The following is a 25,246-nucleotide window of genomic DNA, read 5'->3' as shown; positions in this document are numbered from 1 at the left end:
CTTGTAGCCTTAAATATTGAGGGGGATTCATAAAGGGTACCACAATGTGTAGACTACATGTACACTTTATATAATCTTTCTGAGTGAATGGACAGCACAAAAATGTGGTAGGGATGTTCTTGAATACAGATTGTGTACATTTAGTGTAGGAATTTATTTTTATTTGTTTATTTATTTATTTTGATTTTTGACAGGGAAAGTCCAACTGAGAAAAGATCCCTTTTCCAGTGGAGGCCCAGGGAGAAAACCTCCACAAAAGTAACAGTAGTTTTAAAAATAACAATTTTAAACCATAACTGACAGCACATTTAATATTAGAGTAATACACAAAAGTGTGACCGGATTTGGAACTTATAATTAAATCATAAATGACAGTACAGTCAAAGTAGAGTAATGCAGAAATTAATTTCAAAGCACAATGAAACGCTAATGCTGAAAAGAAATATGCTCACATTTGTAGCAAGCAAATTTGCATCAGACACTTGCAAAACAATACTGACATGAAATTAAGTCTTGGCTCACAGAGACTTCAATACCGTTTACTTCTGTTAGCTTTGATCTACAATGGAGAACAGATGCGTTGGTAGTGATAGTTGGATACGATAAAGGCCTGGCAATTTTTTCCTCTATTTCTGCTATGAAAACCCTCTGGATGGTTTGGATATCTGTCCATAGAGTTACCAAGAGTCAGCCATGAATCAACAGCGCTACATACACACACTGTCACTCACACACACACGCGCACACACACACAGGCAGACACACACACAGACACAGGCAGACACACACACACACACACACACACACACACACACAGGCAGACACACACACACACACACACACACACACACACACACACACAGGCAGACACACACAGGCACACACACACACACACACAGGCAGACACACACACACACACACACACACACACACACACACACACACACACACACACACACACACACACACACACACACACACACACACACACACACACACACACAGGCAGACACACACACACACACACAGGCAGACACACACACACACACACACACACAGGCAGACACACACACACACACACACACACACACACACACACACACAGGCAGACACAGGCAGACACACACGCACACAAGCAGACACACACACACACACAAGCAGACACACACAGACAGGCAGACACACACAGACAGACAGATACATACTCACAGACCACAGGCAGACACACACACACAGACACAGACACAGGCAGAGACACACACATACACAGGCAGACACAAACACACACACAGGCAGACACACACAGACAGGCAGTCACACACAGACACAGGCAGACACACACACAGACACAGGCAGACACACACACAGACACAGGCAGACACACACACAGACACAGGCAGACACACACACAGGCAGACACAAACACACAGACACAGGCAGACACACACACACACACACACACACACACACACACATACACACACACACACACACACACACACACACACTCATATAAACATATTAACATGGTGACACAATTACATCTCACTACAATGTGATCAGTAAGCTAAGCAAAGTTGTCAGCTGAAAACATAGCCCTTCACTCTTCCCTTTGGGACTTCGGCCATCCCTCCATCCCTGAAACATAACATAAATATAATAAAATGGTTAAATTCACTACTCTACCGCTACATGTCTGCTACATATGTATTTGTTAGAATTTAATCATCACATATATCAGATTCAACTTTGCTTTGCATGTAAACTTTTACCCACTCACAGCTGACCCGCACTATCTGAAACTATTAAATTCAGACATTCTACCATGAATTTAGATTCTAAACAAGCAGATTGACCGATGTTAAAATTGTGACTAAAGCTATACTGTTGCAGTGGAAAATGTAATAATGTACTGCATAACCTTAGATATATTCAAGAGAAATTAACTTTGAAGAAAATTTTAGAACAGCCATCTCAAAGTAACTGGAACTGTCACTTTAGGACTGTCTTATTATAATACAAACCATGTTAATATGATACAGCCTATTTTTGAGTCAAGTATTTTGTTTCTAAATGTGCAAGACATGTCTACAGTTCTAATACCTGTGAGTTAATAACACTGCTGTGTGCTGTATCATACTATATCTCATCCTGTATGTCCAATTGATTGTATCACATGTATCCTTTTCCAAAAGACTTGTTCTCAGTATTAGTGACCATTTATACTGAGAGCAGATCTTTTGGAATCTTGCTCTCGGTGTAAGCCTGTCTACAGATCGGCCTTACACCGAAGTAAGTCACTCACACTAACATCAGGTCTTTTGGAATCAGGGCATACTTACATTGATAGCACCTTTTTTGGTATCTGGCCCAGTGTGTTTTCTGTATAAACTACTATAAATGTTCAATCATGCAATTCCATAATGCATGTTAAACTTGTTTTTGATTCAAGGAGATTTTCTCTATGGGACGTATTTTATTTATTTATTTATTAGTTATATATCTTTAACCACGGTACAGCATGGATCCATGTAGATCTGTGTCTGTCTCAGCTTGGCAGCAATGTGTGGTTAAGTAATTTGCTTGGACTAATGCAAGTAGGTGCATGGAGGCTAAGAAAAGCACATACAATGGAATACAAGATGTTAACAGCTCGTAGCTATCTTGTGTACTAACTGCCAGACTTTGCAGACTTTTTGCAGGTATGATACACTGGTAGTATCTGTATGTAGTACATAAAATGTCATAATGCGGGTTATTAAAACTGTGTTGATGCTAGAAGCTTTTCTTGGAAGGACTGAAGGAAGGAAGGAAGGCCATAAGATACGTGGCTGAATATTTATCCAGCAGCATTCTTTTATGCAAAGAAGCTGAAGACACTCCATGACTATTTATTGCTACCTCAGAGCCGCATACATTTCAACTGTCCCGATTTTCACAGAATGTCCAGATATTTGTCTCATGTTTTTGGTCTGTTTCTCATAAAAACTGTGCTTTTCTGGCAAATCATTGGCAAGTAGAATTCATTGGACTGAATTCAAAAAATAATGCCAGACATCTGAGTTATAGACTTCATACCTTTCAGAAAATTAATGCTAATGCAAAACATGTTACTCTACTAACTTTGTAAGGTTGTAAGAGAAATACTTTAAAAGTGTCCCTATTTTTGGGCCTTTGTCTCCCCACTTTTTATGGATTTGTCCAGACTTCTTGAAAGGTATGCTAAGAGGTCATTACCATTATCCTAGTTGCAGGGAAAATGCTTCACTGTTGTTGTCACCTGTAGTTTTGGGGCTTCTGTCATTTTAAAACGCTGTATTTCAATTTTAGAGCCATGCCTGGTGCCATATTCTATCAAAGTGTACTTAGATTTAGATGAGGTCACCTAATTTTAATGAATGACTTCCAGTGATATGCAACCTTGTCGACACCTAGGAATGCAGCCTTCCATTTCATGTGAGTCTGCATTTAGTTATGTTGCAGACAGTATTGTCCTGTTTCTTGATTACTTTCCATGGCACAGATTACTTTAAGCACTCCACAATCTGCACTATGGAGCTGCCATCATCTAGCTGTGGATTATCTTGTGATGTGTACTTTGCAATGCACTTTACTTTGTAACAATGTTATGTCAGAAAAAGGGGTCCATGTGGTCAAAAAAAAAGAAAAAAGAAACCTGAGTAACACACAATTAAATAGACAACACACACAAGATGAATTTATTTATTTAGAAACACTTTTTGTAAGCAAGGGAGTACCTGTTCTCCCTTTTTCCTACTGCAGATCTGGGTATGGCTTTTTAAAACACTGATTTCATAACCAAATGCCACTGTAGACTAGAAAATACGTGTATCCAATCATGGTGCAATAGTTTGTGTGTGTGTTCGCTCTCACTGTTTAGTTTACCACTGATTTTCATGATGGCTAGGTGAGTAAAATGTAAACAGAAAAACATGACCATCTACATGAATTAAGCACTACTGACATACACACAGCCTGTGTAAAATAAGAGCACTGTAACAATTTGAACAAACCCAGAGTTTTTAATTTGATTATCCAAAAAAACTAGTGGAAAGAAATAGTACAATAACTAGACACATAATTCTAGTCCTTTAAAAAGATGAAATAACCTGCTACAGTAAAAAAAAAGACCAGGAGCTGTGAAAAAAATATCAGCAGTTTTATCTTTGTATAATGAAAAGGGTAAAGTACTCCACAGCTGTTAAAAGCAATCAATATTTCTACCATTCAACTCACTTAATAAATTACCAAACTGGTTCCCACATTACTTATGGAGTCCTGACCTTCCCGACAGCATTAAGCAGCCTGTTACACAAAAGCAAGATAAAACAATCTCCTTCCAAAAATATCTTCAGTTAATTTGCATTTGTTTGTCCTACAAAAAGACATAATGCCTCTTCTGTTCTCTCATGCAAATTAACAAAAAGAAACGTTTTGCATCTCCTTTTTGACAACATTCTAGCAATAATATTTATGTTGTGCTAGTCTGCAATCGTAGAAGCCGATGTCTTATTGCTTGCATATGACTCTGAGTAGTTCTGAGTTTGATCAGGCAGCAACTGAAAAGCTGTTTTAACAACAAAGGGTAACATGATTGCCTTGCCAGTGTCTCTAAAGCACTATACCAAACATCTATTCAAATTACTTTTCAAGCTGCACCAGTTTTACAGAAAAATAAATTGGTTGTTAAAAAAAAAAAAAAAAAAATAGCCTACTGTTTGTTTTATACCTTCACATGGTTAACCTAATGATTGGCTCTGCCTTGACACTAACAAAGTTTTTGTGTCATCTCATGACTTGAAATTGCTTTGTGTATCCTTACCTGATCACTGAGAGTACAGTAACAGTCATTTTCTTCTTTATTTCCAATTTCTGAGTGAAACATACAATCCAGGGAAGACATTCACCTTAAACCAAATCAATCAGTCGAAACTCGGAAATGTTTCTACTGTGGCTGCTTTGTAATCCTGAACAAGGAAATGTGCTTGCTCTGCCCTCGGTAGTTTCACTGACTCAACATAGGTTACTGCAACAGTTGGTAAGGCCCCACCTCTTCTCTGCTGCTAGGAAACGGTGCTAGCTGAGCTGCCTATCACTGCTGCTGACATCATTAGACATGAATTAGACATGTAGTGCGTTTAAATGCCTTCACAGAGGGATGGTAAAACGAAGTAGGAAGGCTATCAAGATTCATTGTAGTTTTGTGCAGTGAGCAGACTGATGCAAGCAGGTTGAAAGGATTATAGCAGTTTTAAAAGTGAAACAAAAGCATCTGGGCTATCACTTCTTTGAACCTTTAAATGAAGAAACAGATTACTGCAATTAAAAAAAATAAATAAATAAAAAACTACCCACATTTCCCAGTAAGCTTCCTTTTAACTAGAGCAATTGTGAAAGGTTTTATCAACCACCCTACTCATTCTGTCAATTACCAGATCAAATAAGGGAAGATAGATGCTTTATTTTATTTTATTTTGAGCAGGTCATTGGGGTGGTTAGCCGTGCAGGTGCATTGCCAGCCACAGCAGCAAGAGGTTATCCGTTCGACTGCTGGGGTGCCTTGGTCTGGAGGAGTCTGCATGTCCTCCTGGTTGCGTGGTTTTCCTCGGGTGCCCGTTTCCTCCCACATCACATCCCAAAGCTGCTGGTGGTGGATTACTCTAAATCTGCCCTGTTGTGGTGTGGTGGGTGTGGAAGCCCTGTGAAGGTTACGCCGGGCTGGCAGAGCAGGTCATTGGATTGGACCACAGAGACTGTCTTTACCCATGAAATAATTCCAGGTAATTAAGATCAAAACAGCAACCCAAATAGTAAGCATAATTTATTGAATATGCAATAAAGTAAGCATAAGTGAATCACCGTCCATAATAAAAATATATTGCAAAAAAAAAAAATCTATCTAGCATACAAGTAGCTCTTTATGTTCCAGATGAAAAGTTTGTTTTAGGACTACATACTTGGATACTAGGTATGTTATCTTCTTTTTTCAGCTTTTCCCGGTTAGGGGTCACCACAGCGGATCACCTGTCCGCTCATGATTGGCAATGGAGTTTTACAGTGTTCACACACGCACACACACACACACACACACCTAGGGCCAGTTTAGAGTGTCCAATCCACTTACAGCGTGGCTTTGGGATGTGGGAGGAAACCGGAGCATCCGGAGGAAACCGACGTGACCACAGGGAGGGCATGCAGACTCAGCACAGAAGGCACCGCAGCTGAGGATCAAACCAGAGAACCTCTTGCCGTGAGGCAACAATGCTAACCGCTGCACCACCGCGGACGCCCGATACTAGGTATGTTATAGTGATTATAATACAGAATACAGATAATATATGCTACAGCATAGATATATTTAAGCAATAACCCATGCCTTGGTGTGGGTAATGCTGGATATACCCACGGTTGGTGTGGTTTGGTCATGAGGGTGAAGCCCAATTGGCCAAACAAAGACAACCGTGGATAAATCTAGCATTACCCACACCCAGAAGTGGGTTATTGCTATTATACAATGACATTATTTAAGAAAAAAAAATACTTACTTTTCTTAAATAATGGCACTGTATAATGCCTCCTTGCTGCCCTTCCGCAGCTGTCCATCAGAACTGTGTGTGTGGAAGCAAAGGAGAAAGGAAGATCTCCGTTGCTTTTAAAAACTTGTCTCAATATGTTAAAAGAGTTTAACATAGCGAGACAGCTTTAAAAAAAGCAACGGAGAAAGGAAGATCTCCGTTGACTTTTTTTTAAGATATCTCGCTATGTTAAACTCATTTAACATAGCAAGATAACAGCAACAGAGCTCTTCAGTTCTCTGTTGCTGTCCAAAAAAAAAAAAAAAGACTTATACTAATGGAAGAAGTCCGGGCAACCGGACCTTTTTCCATTAGTATAAGTCTTTGATTTACAATGTGCACGCTGACCAATCACCGTGCACATTTTGGAATATTAATGGAGGATCGTTGTATAATTATTGTTTTATTATTTATTTGACATTTTTTTACCGGGAAAATCCAACTAGGCCAGAAAGTGCCCATTTTCAAAGGTGGCCCGGCGAGAAAAGCTCCACAATCACAATCTTTCAAAAATCAATTACACATATTTTAAATCGCAAAGTATCATGTTACACTACAAAACATAGGAGTGAAAAATGTTGCAAATGAGAAAAACATAGAAAATATGTTTTATAGTAGAGTGCAATGAAGACTAGTAACATGAGTGAGAAAATGTGTAAGGAAAAACTCATTAGTCATATTTTTTGTTACATAGATTAGTAGGGATAAATGAGACCCGAGACAATTTGAATAAGATATTTAAAAGAGATATTACAAATTACATGATTAGAGATAGTGAGGGGAAATTGAGTGACATCATGGTATGAGAAAAGGTGTTTATATTATGATTATAGAAGGAGGTAAGGATGAAGAAAAAAGGAGATTATAAAAAGAGTTCAAGGTGTATATATATATATATATATATATATATATATATATATATATATATATATATATATATAGTATGACCAGGCCATCACAAGGAAAATGGGGGGCCCCATTCCAAAAAAAAATTCACGTGGTGTAAGTGAATTACTCTGACGTAAGCCTGCTTTATAGTGAGGCTTTACAATGGAGTAAGTCACTTCCAGTGAGTCTTTTGGAATCTGGCCCAGTCTTCCTTTATTGTCTGATAGTTTTAAAAAACTATCTGTTTCCCTTGTTTTCTTAGCCACAGGGGCATTTTTCATGCATACCCTGACTCCCAGCAACACCCATTTTTCACTCTATTCGACTTGTCTTTTTGTATCTTGTAACTCTGTGGTTATCTTTTTGTTTCAAGTACCCATGTTGACTGATGAGCAATGTGACTTGCATTTGGTTGTACATTTTCCCTTAATTTGTACAGTGTACAATTTGCTGATCTACTGCAACTGATGTAATTTATGTTTATATAATGTGCATATATTGAGTTTTACTATATGGGCTACTTCTGTTTTATAATGCCTTGCACCTGTATTGAAACTTTTCTTCCTAGGTCTCTATTTAAAAAAGTGGCCTTGAATAGTTTGGCCTTGTATAGTCCCAGTAAACAAAACAAAATAAACCGTTATCTATAAAATAAGTTTTTAATCTAGTATAACAAGTACTAAAATTCAACCCCTTACAGAAAACAAGAATGGAAGATGATCTACATCAACAGGTGCCAAGAACAAATGAAATGTATGCTTGAAATACAATAAATAGACGTCAGAAAAACTGACAGGTCAGGGATACATACAATATTGTCATTCACGGTTACATACTCAAAACTTTGTATTACACATAGAGTTTCATTTGAGTGTATATTCTCAAGGTGAGCATGATAATAGCTCATGCTCACCTTGATCATATATATTTTGCATTCTCAGTGTCAGTTATATTTCTTTAATGTTTTTTATGATTTATATGGACAGCCTCTTACAATGTAATCACTCCATGTATCTCTTATGTCTGACACATATATTAGCTATAAAGAATCTTCAGAACAAGCTGACATACTAGATTAAAATATTACTGCAGACTATATAGTTTGACTAAAGTGAGGATGTCTAACTTTGTTTATATTTTGCTTTTTTCCCCCTGGTATTTGCCAGCCATTGTTCACTTCCTGTATCTGGCCAATTAATTTCTCCATGACACCCAAGAGGCAGGAGTGGTTCTCCCAATTTGTTCCTCTCAGTGTACTGGGTGCTGACAGCCTCTTGGAGGAGGGGACAGTATCTAGGCAGCTATAAGAAGCATTTGTATTACACTAATTCCTACCTCGTCATGACAGCTGTCGGGGTAGCCCGAATACCATCCTCAAACATACAAGCAGTGTGTATGCAGCTGAAATTCTATGCAGCATGACTTGTACTCCCCTGACTCAGTTGAGTTCCTATTTATGATTTACACTGGGGTGTCACTACAGCAATGACCCTTGCTGTCTCCCTTCCCCAAGGATGGACGAACTGGCGTTAGGCATTCCCTCTCATCCTTCCCAGCCAAGTTCTCCATTGCCTGAGAAAATAATAAAACCGGATTCATCTGGGTAATAATCCAGGATTCATCCCAATGTACTATGGAGCCGAAAAATGGAGGGTTTTTATTTTTGGTCCACTGAGCTATGGATCTTACAGAGGCTTTCTTTATTTTTGACCCTATCATCACCTAATTACTACACAAATAAAGCAACGTTTAACATGCCTAGATACAGGCAGTTTAGAACTGGGGGATGTGAGTATTTTCTGATGCAAAGGGTATGGAAGGAATATGAATGCATGCAATTACAATTTCCATTTGAGATATTTTGCAGCTGATAAGGAGCAAATGATGTGCAGAAAAGTACTAGTTTTGCCATTCATTGATAATCTCCCTGAAGCATAACATACTTGGGAAGAGGACTGCTCCCACTCAGTATGACCAGAAAATTAATTTTATTGTTTAGTTTTCTTGATGTGCATCTGATGACCCATCAAAGGCCCAGTAATCAAGGAGCTTCAGTCCTCACCACTGGCACTAGTGGGGGACGTATACTGGGAAGATGACAAGTACACACACTATTTCCAAATGCAGCACTCTGCATCAAGTGCAATTTCCCTTAACAGCACACAGAGACCACACTCAGTCTGGGGCTGGTTTCTCCCTCTTTCTCTAGATCCCCAATAAGACTCCCCACTGGCACAGCTATAGAGTTGAGATTTCAACTGAGTGGCCAAGCCAAGACCTCCAGCACCCTCTCTATCCAACCAGTGCTTTGTGTCCCTGCCCAAGTAGCTGACACATACACTCTTTGAGGTTTGGTTTACACACACACACATGCACCTGGGAAAGGTTGGCACAGGTTGGCTAGCTATGCCCCCTTTTTCCCAGACTATAAGGTAGCCATAATTGCCACCAGCCAACTCCTTATCAGCTATTTTAAGGCCCTTAACAAAGGGTGTCCAATCTTACTGTGTAATATTAATATTAATACAAATGGTAGTTTGACCAAGAGCAAGGCTATAGGGAGTGGCCCACACAGTGTCACTGAATAAATATGTAAGTACTCTCAAAACTTAAATATCTCTACAGAGATCAGCCACAATGAAAGGGTTAGTTATATTTACAGTAAACTCTCAGTTAACCGGCACCCATCGGGATTGGTAGATGCCGGATAACTGTAGTTTCTGGTTGCTTGAGAGTTACTATTAAAATAGGCCTAGTGCTGTGCCCTATACTATTTGTTTGCTTTGGCTTGTTCTCAGGTTGGGGAGAGAGGGAATTTATTCCTGTCTTCCTTTTTAAAACTCTAAAACTCTAAAAACATAAGGTATGTTTCTGTGGGGGGAAAACAGAAAGTGCAACACATGAAAATTGTACTGTATTTCTTTGATTTTTTTTTTTTTTTGGCCAGTTGCTTGAGAGTGCCAATTGCTGGAGTTCCAGTTAACTGAGAGTTTACTGTAATAATAAATAATAAAAGAGCAAGAAAATACTCAGTATATATTCACAGTGATATCAGAGTTCAAAATCACAGGAAATATTTAAAACAACATTGCAGTTAGTCATGTACCTGAACTAGTGGCTTCCCTGCTACTGCGGGACTCTGTTGGGGTGGATTAGGCTGGCCAGCATGGGTTCCCTTAGACCCATGTGTAGCACTGGGTATCCCCTTCCTGTGCAGTGATGCTCTGCTTGCTAGGTATAGGTCTCCCTTTTTCCCAAACGTATCTGTGGTATTACATCCTCTATCTTGCCAACCAGATTCACATGTCCTCAGGCAAAGTGCTAAGGGCTTGTTCCTTCACCAAAAGGTCTGCCAGCCCTTCAAAAGAGGTGATCTGGCACCCACTTACCCACCTATGAAAATAAGTGCTTAATTCAGCAATATATTCACACACACTTTCATCTGCCTTGCGTCTATACTCATGAATCCTTTTCTTTAAGCTTTATGTGTTAACTTAAAACACTCTAATAAGCAATTTTTAACTGTATTATAATTAAAGCAATCAGTATCAGACAATTTAGAAACAGCAGTTACAGCTTCACCGTGGAGTAAGGGGTTCAGGAACCATACCAAGAGCCCTTAGTCAACATTATACTGTTTACAAACCCTTTCAAACATATGAATAAAATGTCACCCTCTGTAAATTGTGGAAGAAATTTACTGACCATTATTGCTTCTGAGGTTCAGTTATTCCCTTCCCCGTTATCTCCATGACCCTGGCGAACAGTCAGCATTTCCTTTTTATGTTGCTTCTGCCTCTCATTTTTTTTGGCTTCCAAATGTCTCAGTATCTCTTCTGATTCTAATGCCATCTGTTTCTCCTTTTCTTCAGCCTCCAAAAGCTGCAGCCTCTCTGCTGATTCTAGTTTCAACCATTTGGCCTACAGTTCAAGTCTCTAACTCCAGACAGATTTTTAGGTCCTTTGTGGAAAGTTTGAACTGTCCATTTTCTGAGAATTGTACATCCCCAAGGCCAGTCTGGTTGTCCTCCTGGTTGCCGGTCTTTGATACAGCTGTGGCTAAGCTGCAATAATTTCCAATTTAGTTAGGTTGGCATGCACCAGTCCTTTGGCTTGGCACATCTCAGCCAACTGGCTCCTTGTCAGCTTGCCATACTCCTCTACTGACATCCTTGCCTGCTCTTCCTGACTAACTAAGCTAACAAAAAATAAATAAAACTATTGTGATATGAAACTCTGAATGTCTACCATGTGGCTGCTTGAGAGTACAAACACTTTCTTTAGTGACCACTGTTTACAGGCTACAGGAGTTCAATATCTACACCACTGAATCCAAATATGTGGATATCCCACCACTGCCAACCAATAAATATGTGACGACCCACCACTGGACCAATAATCAAAGAGCCTCAATCCTCACTGCTGGCACCAGTGGGGGACATACACTGGAAGAATGACACCTACCCACACAGTATTTTCAGATGCAGCTCTCTGCATCAAGTGCAATTTCCCTTAAGAGCACACAGACACCACAGTTAGTCTGGGGCTGGTTTCTCCCTCTTTCTCCAGATCCCCAATAAGACACACCACTGGCACAGCTATAGAGTTGAGATCTCAGCTAAGTGGCCAAGCCAAGACCTCAAGCATCCTCTCAGTGTACATCCCCCACTGGTACCAGTGGTGAGGATTGAGGCTCCTTGATTATTCGTCCAGTGGTGGGTCATCATATTTATTGGTGGGCAGTGGTGGGATATCCACATCAAACATATTAATTGGTGATCAGTGGTGGGATCACCACATCATTTACTGTGATTCTGTGGTGTGGATATTGAACTCCTGTAGCCTGCAAACCGTGGTCACTAAAGGTGTTTGTACTCTCAAGCAGCCACACAGTGAACATTCAGAGTTTCATATCACAATAGTTTTATTTATTTTTTGTTAGCTTAGTTAGTCAGGGAGAGCAGGCAAGGATGTCAGCAGAGGATTATGGCAAGATGACAAGAAGCCAGTTGGCTGAGATGTGCCAAGCCAAAGGACTGCTGCATGGTAACCTGACTAAAGCATAACAAATTGCTGCCTTAATAACAGCTGCATCAAAGACAAGCAACCAGGAAGACAACCAGACTGGCCTTGGGGATGTAAAACTCAGAAAATGGACAGTTTAACTTTGCCTCAGAGGACTTACAATCCATCTGGAGTTAAAGAGACTTGAACTGGTGGCCAAAGGTTTGGAAATAGAATCAGCAAAGAGACTGCACCATCTGGAGGCTGAAGAAAATGAGAGACTGAGATGTCTGGAAGCCAAAGAAAATGAGAGGCAGAGGCAACATGAAAAGGAGATGCTGACTCTTCACCAGGGTCATGGAGGCAATGGGGAAGGGAATAACCGAACCCCAGAAGGAATAAAGGTAAGTAAATTTCTGCCACAATTTACAGAGGGTGATAATTTTGATAGTTTTATTCATATGTTTGAAAGGGTTTGTAAACAGTATAATGTTGACCCAGGGCTCTGGGTATGGCTCCTGACCCCCTTACTCCATGGTAAAGCTGTAACTGATGATTCTAAATTGTCTAATACTGATTGCTTAATTTATAATACCATTAAAAATTGTTTATTAGAGAGTTTTAAGTTAACACCTGAAGCTTAAGGAAAAAAATGTGAGTATAGACACAAGGTAGATGGAAGTGTGTGTGTATATGTTGCTGAGTTAAGCACTTATTTTCATAGATGGGTGAGTAGGTGTCACGTCACCACTTTTAAAGGGCTGGCAGACCTTTTGGTGAGGGAACAAGCCCTTAGCACTTTGCTTGAGGACATCAGGCTCTAGTTAGCAGATAGAGAATGTAACACCGCAGATGAATTGGGGAAAAAGGGAGACCTATACCTAGCAAGCAGGGCATCACTGTACAGGAAAGGGATGCCCAGTGCTGCTCATTAGTCTAAGTGAACCCATGGTGGGTAGCCTAAACTGGTCCAACAGAGTCTGCTAGTAGCACAGGAAGGCACTAGATCAAGTACACGGCGAGGACCATGGGTTAAATTTTTAAATGTAAACAGTGGGGCCACACAGCATATAGATGTCCACAGAGGCAAGGTGGGGAACAAGAGGTGGGAGAGCCAGTAAGTGAGAATGACAGAATGCCAGCAGTAAATTTTCTGGAGACAGCAAAGGTACCAAACTACCACAAGGGGTTATATCCTATCTTAGAAGATGGAAAACAGGCCATTGCTAAGACAGACACATCCTTTGACCTAACCATTGTGAAGCCTGAAATGGTTAAAGAGGAGCACTACTTGCTTGGGTAGTCTACTCCAGTCAGAGGTTTAGGAGGGACCCCATTCCAAATACCTTTGGCGAGGGTTCACCTTGACTGGGAGGGTAGAAAAGGAAGCAAGCAAGTAGGTGTGTTTGAGGATATCCCTTCAAATGCCCTGATAGGGAATACTTTTGATAACTGAGTAACTTGTGTGCATGCAGTTACATGCAATCAGGCTTGGAGACAAGCATGTGGGTCTGGTAGCCTGGGGTACCCAGACAGACCACACACTTGAAGCCAGGACTGATGTGGTGTTTACTTCAGAGAAGGAGCTGCCCAGTAGCAGTGAGACTGAAGGTGAGCCACAGTTGCTTGTGGATACTGATGGTCCCTTGGACAGAGTGACTGCAAGGGCAGAGGTGAGTAGTAGTACCCAGGCTGACAGTGAGGCACCTCTGTCAGAGAATACCAGACTTCCTTTGGAAGGGGAGCTAGGAAGGGTTACAAAGAGAGAGCTGAGACAGGCTCATCTCTCAGACAGACTCTACATTACAAGGCTTGGGGGAAGCAGCCAGATAGGTGCCTGATTCTCAAGGGAAAGGGGAATCTGTATACTGGGACAAAGGGTTACTGTATAAAGACTGGAACACTGAAGGAGGCCTAGAGTGTGAAAGAGAATACAGCAGTTGGTAGTGCCCAGAGCCTACCATCTGGCACTTCTAGCCATAGCCTATGGTATTCTCTTTGCAGGTCATATGGGCATAAAGCATACAGAGAGACATATTATGCAGAACTTTTATTGGCCTGGGATTTCCAGGGATATAGCAGGGTACTGCAGGACCTGTGAGCAGAGCCAAAAGGTAGGCAAGGCAGAAGACAAGGTCAAAGCTCCTTTGGTGCCTTTGCCTGTGATTGAGGAGCCATTTCAGAGGATATCTACGGATATTGTGGGGGCTCTCAGTACCCCACGTTCCACAGGAAAGATGTATATATACTAGTGGCAGTAGATTATGCTACCAGATACACCGAAGTGGTGGCCCTATCCTCCATTAAGGCAGAAAATTTGGCAAATGCTTTGTTAGAGATTTTCAGCAGGGTAGGTTTCCCAAAAGAAATACTGACTGACAGAGGTGCCAATTTCATGTCAGACCTGCTGGCTGGTCTGTGGGAGTGCTATGGGGTGAAGCACCTAAGGACCACCCCCTAGTACCCCCAGGTTAATGGTCTTGTGGAGAGGTTAAACTCTACACTAAAGACCATGCTATGGGCATTCACAGATCAGTTTAAGAGGGAGTGGGACAAATATTTGCTCCATCTGTTGTTTGCTTACAGAGAGGTGCCCCAGGAATCCACAGGTTTTTCACCCTTTGAGTTGCTGTATGGGTAGAGGATGAGGGGACCTCTTGATTTGATTTGTGATGAATGGGAGAGTGAGTGTGAATCCCACAAGGAGTTTGTTGTGGTATATGTCCTAAACCTCAAGACAAGGCTCAGGAGCTCATGGGCTTGGCCCAGGAGAACCTGTCAGAAGCCCAATAGCAGAAAAAGTTCTGGTATGACAAGAATGCACAAGCCAGAGAGTCAGACACGACAAGCTCCAGACAGCTTGGGAGGGACCCTTCGAAGTGTAAGGAAGATCAGTGATGTTAATGACATGGGAGAAGTACTAGGCAGGAGGCAGTGACACAAATTGTACCATGTTAACATGATGAAACCTTACCATGATAGAGACACCCCTGTGCTAACCATTTGCAGTAGGAGGCAGTTGGAGTCTGGGGGAATCCATAGCTACAGGGAGCCACTCAGCAAAATCCCAAATTACTATGGTGGAGCCTAGGATTGCAGGCATATGATATGACAGTGCAGCACTGTACTGGGGTCAGCAATGTAAAGGCAGCTGGGATCTCAAGCTAGGGTAAGGCTTAATGTATTCCCAGATAGGCTCATCCCTCTCAAGCAACATTTCTTAAGGGTCACTTGAAAAACTAGTTTGAGTCTTCGAGCGGGGTAAGAAGTGTGACAAAGGGTGATGCTGCCAGCACAGCTATCTGGAATTTTGTAAATAATTATATGTCATTTGTGAATATCAAAATTATTTAGATAAGATGCTTGTGATGCAACTATATTAGAACTGCATGTCATGTGTATATCAAACTGCTGGTGCAGAGGTGTGTGTTGGAAAGGTTTTTGCAAACTGCTGTTTAAAATGTAACCACAGTGTGCCCTACTGGAAGAGAACAGAAATGTACATGCCCTATTGTAACTATTTAAATGTATATATTTTAACAGTGGAAACTGGAATACAGGAGGTTAACTTCAGTCCAGCAAAACTTCAGAAAAATAGCTGAAATGAATTTACTTTATGGCAGCTACAGATATAATGTCTGTGTTGAGAAGCTTTCTGTATTGTCTTCAGAGCGAACTTACTACAATTGATTTATGACTTCCAGCATCTGCAAAAGATCTGAGGTCTATGTATTTTCACAGGAAGATGCTAAATACTGCTAGCTTCCAGCAGTGGGGGTTTCACCTGGGATAAAGTCAGATGACAAGAAATTATGTCATTCTGCAAGCTAACCTAGCAGTAATATTTGATATATTAATTTAAGAAGTCTGTTAGAAAGACACAACATTCTGTATTCTATCTTGGACCTGGCAACAACTAGAAGATCCATTCACCACATCTGCCTTGCTCTTAAGTAAGTTAACTAGGGTATAGTAATTCTCTTAGATTCAGTCAGGAATATAGGGAAGCATAGTTTAGATGTTTTTCTTTATTTATCTGAGATTGTCCTGCAATGTTGTTTTAAATATTTCCTGTGGTTTTGAACTCGGATGTCACTGTGAATATATGCTGAGTATTTTTCTTGTTCTTTTATTATTTATCATTAAATATATTTAAACCTTTCATTGTGGCTGATATTTGTGAGACATATTTAAGTTCTGAGAGTGAGAGTCACCTCATAGCAAGAGGTTCTCCGGTTCGATCCTCGGCTGGAGTGCCTTCTGTGCGGAGTCTGCATGTCCTCCCTGTGGTCGCGTGGGTTTCCTCCGGGTGCCTTGGTTTCCTCCCACATCCCAAAGACATGCTGTGGGTGGATTGGACACTCTAAATTGGCCCTAGGTGTTAGTGCATATGTGTGTGTGACTTCCATGGAAGGTTGGGCACCGGGCTGGCAACTTGACACCGTAAAAACTCCACTGTCAATCATGAGCACACAGGTGATCCGCTGGTGTGACCCCTAACTGGGAAAAGCCAAAAGAAGAAGTAGAATTTAAGTTCTGAGAGTACTTGCATATTTATTTGGTGGCACCGTGGGCCACTCCTAATAGCCTTGCTCTTGGTCAAACTACCATTTGTATTAATAGTAACATTACACAGTAAGATTGGACACCCTTTATTAAGTGCCTTAATATAGCTGATAAGGAGTTGGCTGGTGGCAGTGATAACTACCTTATAGTCTGACAAAAGGGGGCATAGCTAGTTAATCTGTGCCAGCCTTTCCCAGGTGTGTGTGTGTGTGTGTGTGTGTGTGTGTGTGTGTGTGTGTGTGTGTATAAATCAAACCTCAAAGAGTGTGCGTGTGTCACTACTTGGGCAGGGACATGAAGCACTGGTTAGACAGAGAGGGTGCTGGAGGTCTTGGGTTGGCTATTCAGCTGAGATCTCAATTCTATAGCTGTGTCTGTGGGGAGTCTTATTGGGGATCTGGAGAAAGAGGAAGGAACCAGCCCCAGACTGTCTGTGGTCTATGTGTGCTCTTAACGGAAATTTCTCTTGATGCAGAAAGCTGCATCTGGCAATATTGTGTGCGCACCTTGTCATCCTCTCAGTGTATGTTGCCCACTGGTGCCAGTGGTGAGGATTGAGGCTCCTTGATTACTGGTCCAGTGGTGGGTCTTCACAGCAGATTTCAAGGCATTCAAATTTACCCCTACTTGGATGATTGCCTCATTATGGCTTCTTCTGTGCAACATATTCTGGTATTTCTCTTCTTTACTATGCATCTTTCAGCAATCCGGGTTTCAAATTAAAACTAAAAAAAATCTTGCTTATCTCATACCCACAAGGTAATTTTTCTATGTTGTCTTTAGACATACGTCTGATAACAGCTTTTCATCCCATAGAAACTGTCTTCTTACCATCATCACATCTTAAATCTGTCTCATCAAAACACACCCACACTATGTGAATTTCTGAGTATTCTAGATTTTACGGCCTTTTCCATTCTAATGACACAATTTGCCAGGTTCCAAACGAGGAAAAATCAATGTATTATTAAATCCATTTGCATCCAGTATATGCATCCTCTGATCTTTCTAATTCTTGTCCTCCATTTCATCAAGGAAAAACTCAATTGGTGGATTAATCAAGTTGTAGTAAATCTAGGTTTGTTTTGGCCCAGACAACATTTTCTTCCTTCTTATGCATCTAGTCAGCACAGTCAGATTACCAAAAATGACCTCACAGAGTGTGCTTGCTCACACAGGACAAGGGTACCCCATCACCACAACATTATATTAAAAGTTTTGCAATTATATAACTAATATACAATTACTTCCTCACTAAAATAATCACAGGCCTAAAGCAGATGCCCTATGCTGACCCCCCTTAAAAAACTCCAGCTATACTCTGTCGCATATCGTCTACTCCGAGGCGATCTCTGCTTAACATACAAGGCCATGTCAAACCCAGAGCTGTTGGACATGCTACACTTAAAGAAATCCCAATCCCTCAGAGCCACACGCTCCAGGGATCTAAACCTTGTCATCACAATAAACAAAGCATGCTGGAAGGATAGCTTCCTGACCCAGAGACTCCACGGACTCTGGAATAGACTGCCCATACATGTCAAGCAGAGTGCCTCTTTGGCCTTCTTCAAAAGGAACCTTGATGATTGGATGGGAGAATGGAAATTCACCCCGGGGATCACGTCAGTCGCCCTGCTAGACAGGGGTCCAGGGAAGTAAATAGTGTGGGAAGAAATAGCCAGGGAATTGTTATGGCTAGGCTTGTATAGGCCCTAGGGCCGATAGCCTAGTACCAACCTTTGAACTTACCCACGCTAATGCATTATAATTAGAGCTAGACACCCACAGTGACATAAGTGCCACCTGCCCTCCCATAAATATTAATGCCATAAATACGGCTGTGTACTTTTAGACTTCCATGTTCGGAAGCAATTTTTAAAATAATGCATTAACAAAATGATGCGAAAGAACATTTGTTTCTTGCATAAAAAATGTTTATATGCACAAAGATGCATGCAAACACTTTTTTATGTAACAAACGTAGGTTCTTTCACTCCTTTAGACAGGATCTTTAAGCTCCAGAATGCAGTTGCATACCATTTTGACATAATGTACCCAGTCAAAACTGCATACATCTGAATATCGGACATAACTAGTATGCCCAAGATAGCAAAATGCTTGGGATGTGGCAGAAGAAATTACGATTGTGAACTTCACCTAGAAATACATACTTTTAGGAAACATTAAAACTATGCAGATGTGCCTGCTTTTGAGTAATTTGTAGGGCAGTGCTAATATATAAGTTTTTCATACATAATGACACATATGTATCCTGAGCAGAACTTAGTGGTTCAAGTATCAACTTTTGAACAGAGTTCTTAACTCTACACTTAATTTTGTGATGAGTAAACTCATCTAGATCATGAATATAAATGAAAAGAAAGCACTTTCTTCTGGCTGTACAAGCCCAATTATAAAACCTCAAGCAAAATTGTGCAGGTGTAAAAAAAAAACATATAAAGGCTGGCAAAGTAGCATGACACACTAGAACTTCTTCATGTCCAAATAACTATCAGAAAGTTCCAGTACCATAAATTATCTAGCTATAGAATTCCCTCTATGAGCCTAGAAAGCCACACCACCTGTCTACAGTAACTAGAATCAATTAGTATTAAATCCAGTAACATTTTCTTAGGTCATCTAAACTATCCAATTATAGACTGGGAAACATACACCACCAATAGAGCACAAACACAGAGATTCCTGGACTTTGTTGATGCAAGTGCATTGGAACAAGTAGTCATAGTACCCACTAGGGGGAATAACATCTTGGATCCCATCCTTACTAATATGCTGGCATTTTTCAACATCCTATGCATATCTTTGTCACTTGTTAGCTCTGACCATAAAACCATCTCCTTTGAAATAAAACTGTAAGCAGAGATCTCCTCCATCAAAGATACCTTTAGAAATTTCACTAAGACAACCTACCAACTCTTAAGTAATACACTGGCAAGCTTCTAATCTCCAAACAAACCCAGTTAACTCCACTGAATACATGAAAATGTGCACCATCACACTATAACAGCATGAAAACAGCTATATAGATGTAGCTGTACCCTGTAGGAACAAGCGCAGGGAAAACCCCAGAAACAAAGCCACACGGTGGAACCATAATATCAATAAGCTTTATAATAAAAGGAAAAGTATTTTGACCAAAAGTAAGAAGTGTCGTTCCCAGAATGTTTGAGTCCTTGCCACTGAAATAAACAACTCAGGAGCTTAAGAAACTCCACCAAAGCCAAGGGTGAGGCTAAAATAGCTACCCAAGCCAAAGACAATGACAAGCCCGTTTTTAGTTAATAATCTCAACAGCACATTGCAGCAATGCACTAAGCTGATTGTGAATGATGATACCTGGATATAGCAAACTTATTGGCTGATAAAGTTATAAATTTAGCTCTGTCTTTACCCCTCTTTTCCATCTGTATGTCCATTTAGATATGCATGAGGCTGTCTCATCTCCAGCTATCACAGATGACCAAATCCTAAAAGGGTTATCAAAAGCTAAAAATACTGCATCAGTGAGTCCTGGCAATATCCCTAGATGCATCCTGAGTAGCATGAAGCACAATTTAGCTACCCACCTATCAACAATGTTCATCCTCAGCCTCCATATAGGTTTTGTACCAAGAGAATGGAGGACAGCTACAGTCATTCTCCAGCATAAGGGAGGCCCTTCCACAGACCCAGTTAATTACAGACCCATAAGTCTGAGCAGTTTCATATGCAAAGCCATGGAAAGACTTAACATAGAACTACTCAATATTGACATAGGGAACATCCAAACACTTGACCCATCTCAGTTTGGATTCTTTAAGGGCAGGTTATGCTTACTCAACATGTTTCATGGTCATGTTTCCTCCCACTTTCCAAAGACATGCACTGGATACTCTAAATTGACCATAGGTGCGAGTGTGTGTGCAGGTGAGTGGTACGGATGAACTACCATGGCAGGGCTAGCCACCCGGCAGTGTGAATATGGCTCAAGATGATTGTTAGTGTTGAAGTAACACCTCGACCCCATGTACAAAATGGAAAAAACTGGTTGAGGATGGAAGGATGGATGGATGCTTACTCAACCTGATGGACTTTTTTGAAAAGGTTCACAAAGCAATGAAGTAAGTTAAAATTATACATACCCCATACCTCAACCTGCTCAAAATTTATGATACAATCACTCACTGAGGCTTAGCAGAAAAGTTAAATAAGCTGTGAATAAACCTTATGCCACCTGCTGCATTGCCAAATGGCTCACAGATAGAACACAGGAAATCAAAATAAGGGAAGCTACCACCATGAAGAGACCAGTCACCACTGAAGTCACCCAGGGTTCTGTGTTGGGGCCTCTCCTGTTTGCCATCTATTTCTTCAAGGTAAAAGCCAATACCAATGGGCTATGGCTGCCTAAGGTTGCAGATGACTGCAAGGTAGGAGCAGTCATTGAACCCCAGATGATTTAGCCATCCTACAGGAAGGTTTGTCTCAAATACATTACTGATGCCAAAATCATGGACAGAAACTAAATGCCAAAAATGTATTGTTGTACACTTCAGGAAATCATCTACCCTAAGGAAGTACCATATCAATGATTCACCCCTACGAGTTGAGTCAGTTGTTCAAGATTTGGGAACTTACATGCACAGTGACCTAACTGAGGCCAACATATGTCCATTTTCATAAGAAAGTTTTTCTATATTTCACAACCTATAAACAAAGGGATTGTGTCTAGATCTAGGGCATGTCTTTTTCCCCTTTACTCAGCTCTCATTAACTCAGTCATTGAGTATAATGCCCCCTGTAGCATGTATCTGCTTAGCTAATGCTCACAGAGATACCTTATTAAGAGGATACAAGGCCTAAACAGTATGTCCTACATGGACCAATTCAAAGCCCTGTCACTATACTCAGTATCCTACAGACTGCTAAGATGTGACCTGCATCTGGCTTGGATCCTCTGATCCAGTACTGATGCATTTACTGCACAGCAGCAAGTCAAATGGCATCAGAAATACTTGGGCTAGGGATCTAAACCTCTTCTGCAACATCAACAGAAATTTTTGGAGAGGCAGGTATATCTTACAGAGGATACCACTGCTGTGGAACAGACTCCCCATCCGTGTAAAACAAAGTTCATCCCTATCCATATTCCCTCAAGGAAAGAATATTCTGAAGATAGCCAGATACAGCCTACTTCTAGACATTCGCTGATTAGTGGAATTAATTTACTCATTTTCTGCCTGGTGTACAGTGTGTAATCATTCTCCACAAATACTGTCTTCCACTGTTAGTAATTTGTCCTTCTGCCACAGATTTGTCAGAATCAACTCCTTCTGCTGGTAGGATTGCATCTTTACTAATAGTAAATAAAGGTGTAGGTTGCTTTCTCATGATAAAGTTTGGAGCATACACATGATGTTGCCTTTGAACTAACAACTCCTGCTGTGGAATACCAGTCCAGTTGCTTATTTGTGCTTTCATAAAATTAATACAGTCTGCTCCTCCCAGATTCTGTGGTACTGCAGAAAATCTCAGATTTACCCTTCATGCTCTGTCCTCTAATTCTATTATTTTTTTAGCCATCTCTTCTTGAGCAGTCTGATATTCAGCCCTCCTTTTCTTCATTTTGAACTCTGATTTTTTGTAGTTTTATCACCTCATCTGAATATCTGTTTAAAGCTTCTTCCATTTTATCCAGCCTTTTATTATTTGAGTTGATATACTCCATCAGTGTTTCATTTATTTTAATCAGCTCTGACTACATTTCACTTATTTTTTCCTCTAGGTTACTGGAAGTCATGTCTTGCACTGCTTTTTTCTGAACAGCTGCAGAATTCATCCTAATCAAATCAGTGCTTTTTCCTCACCATTTGTGGTTGATTTTCTTTCGGGTTCTATGAATTTCCTTTTTGCTGGCATCTAGGCAGTGCACTTGCTAGCCAGTTACTGAAATTTACCCCCAAAAATGAGTTCACTGTCTCTCTTGTCTAAGTTTCTGTTTTCACACTGGGAGAGCTTAAACTATGCTGTTACTCAATGTGCAGGCAGCTATCTTGGAAGTCCTCATCCCTAGCCATATTCAAGCACAACTTGGTTCTATGAATGGGAAACAGAAAACTTACCCCAGGACTGTCCCCTGTAATACCAATAGACAGAGGTGACTCCAAAATGCTTTATTCCATACATGTATCCCCTCAATTATCTATGGTATGATCACAGTTATTCTCATTAGGCGTAATATTTAACTAACACCAAATGGAATAGGTTAATTTTTTAGCATCAAAAGCAAAATTGGCTAGGCTTAAAATGGCCTGTATGGGCAGCTAGACTAGTACTTACCAACAAGCCTATAAAAACTTCTCTCCTCCTTCTTCTTCTTCTTTCGGCTTTTCCCAGTTAGGGGTCGCCACAGCAGATCACCTGTCCGCTCATGATTGGCAGTGGAGTTTTATGATGTTGAGTTGCCAGCCCAACACCCAACCTTCCACAGAAGGCACACACATGCACATACTCATGCCTAGGGCCAATTTATTTTATTTATTTATTTTATTTTTACATTTGTTGACCGGGCTAGTCTAGCTGGATATATGTCCATTTTCAGTAGAGGCCCGGGGAGAAAAGCTCCAAGCATAAACAGTGACAAAATAAAATGATACAAGGACATAATAAAAGCACAATACAGAAACAGCATTGTTCAACAGAACACTAAAAATTATAGATTATAAAAATTTTAGTAAAAGTTATACTAAACAATATATCAAACACACTAGAAGCTATGAGCACAACTCAGTTAAGAAAGAAAGAAGTTATATTTGATCGTCATGTTGTGAAGAAAAGAGTAATAATTAGTTTTGGAGGCATAGGTTAGAGGAATAGAGCAGGAAGGGGAAAAGGATATCAGTCTGGGTTAGTACATGGACAAAGCCAATGAGTTCTCAGATGCTCTTTAAGATGTTTTTTAAAGAGGGAAGTTGAAGCAAGGGTTGATAATTCAGAGGGAAGCTGATTCCAGTTTTTACCTGCAGTGTTTGAGAAAAGTGAATCACCAGCTTTGTTGTTAGATTTAAAAGAGGAAACTAGAAGTTTATTAGCTGAGCAAAGTGTAGCTAGATTTTTATATGGTGTAATTAGATTGGTGAGGATAGGGGTGTTTTGTGGTGGTATAGGATGTTTTGAGTGATGAGTAGTTGTTGACAGAGAATATGGTTTTGCAATTCTAGCCATTTGAGTTGTTTGAGGTTTCTGCAGTGGTGAGTTTTATAGGGGGAGCATGTGACAAATCTAGCTATGCTATTATAACAGGTAGAGAGTTTAGAGAGGTTATTTTTGGATACGTTGGTATATATAACAGAGGCATAGAAAAGGGTGGAAATGAGGTGGGTCTTGGCAATAGTTTTCCTTGCAGAAGGGGTAAGGAAGGGTTTAATTCTATAGAGGGTACCAAGTTTTTTATTAACAGACTTTATGGTGGAGTTGATGTGGTCATCAAAGCTAAGTCGATTATCAATTGTTACACCTAGTAGGCGGGTTGTAGTATCTGGGGTTATGTTGGTGACACTGTTAGAGGTTATAGAGAAGAATGGAGTAGGTAATTTATGAGTTGGAGTAAAAATGAGTAGTTTAGTTTTTTTGGGATTGAGGAGGAGGCAGTGTTGCATAAACCAGTTTTCAACATTATGAAAAACGGTTTGGGTGAGGGAGTGAAGAGAGGCTATATTCTTGGCTGTACAGATTAAGGTGGAGTTGTCTGCATATTGTATTTAGAGTATCCAATCCACCTATAGCATGTCTTTGGGATGTGGGAAGAAACCAGGGCATCCGGAGGAAATCCATGCAACTACAGGGAGGACATGCACACTCTGCTGTGAGGCAGTAATGCTAACCGCAAAAATCACACTCTAAATCAGTTTTTTTAAATCTGGCAATACCTTCGTACATCACAGTTTCTACAACACCTTAGAAAATGTTTTAGCAATCTTATAAGCAGTTTCATCTGTCACTGACTTTCATTTATAATGTTTGGCTTTAGCAGCAATAACTGTTACAATATGGCCTGAACAAAGCATTGGAATCATAATTTAAGGACAGGATTTTGGAAACGTTACTCTAAGCAGCTCCAAAGCATTAACAGCCTGAAGCTGCTCTGTAAATAGGAAATGCAGCATAGTAACTCTGAACAGCTTATGCTCTGT

The 25,246-nt window shown here is 40.4% G+C and overlaps 1 protein-coding gene across 2 annotated transcripts in view; it reads right to left on the bottom strand.

Annotated features, from left to right (window-relative positions):
* RAB11FIP4 (RAB11 family interacting protein 4) overlaps positions 1-5,079 on the bottom strand; it is a 600,425-nt gene extending 595,346 nt beyond the window's left edge. Inside the window, exon 1 of one of the 2 annotated variants that reach the window (XM_044068094.1) lies at positions 4,844-5,079. In XM_044068094.1, the coding sequence (XP_043924029.1) occupies positions 4,844-4,924 (81 nt within the window). In that variant the 5' untranslated portion in view covers positions 4,925-5,079. The remainder of the gene's footprint in view (positions 1-4,843) is intronic. The other variant, XM_044068093.1, reaches the window with a different exon arrangement.
* Positions 5,080-25,246: the final 20,167 nt, after the last annotated feature.

This window comes from Protopterus annectens, chromosome 4.part0 (assembly GCF_019279795.1).
Source record: "Protopterus annectens isolate FY-2018-M chromosome 4.part0, PAN1.0, whole genome shotgun sequence".
NCBI lineage: Eukaryota > Metazoa > Chordata > Ceratodontiformes > Protopteridae > Protopterus > Protopterus annectens.
The sequence above is the reverse complement of the archived record's forward strand: the minus strand, read 5'-3'. Positions and strand labels throughout refer to the sequence as shown.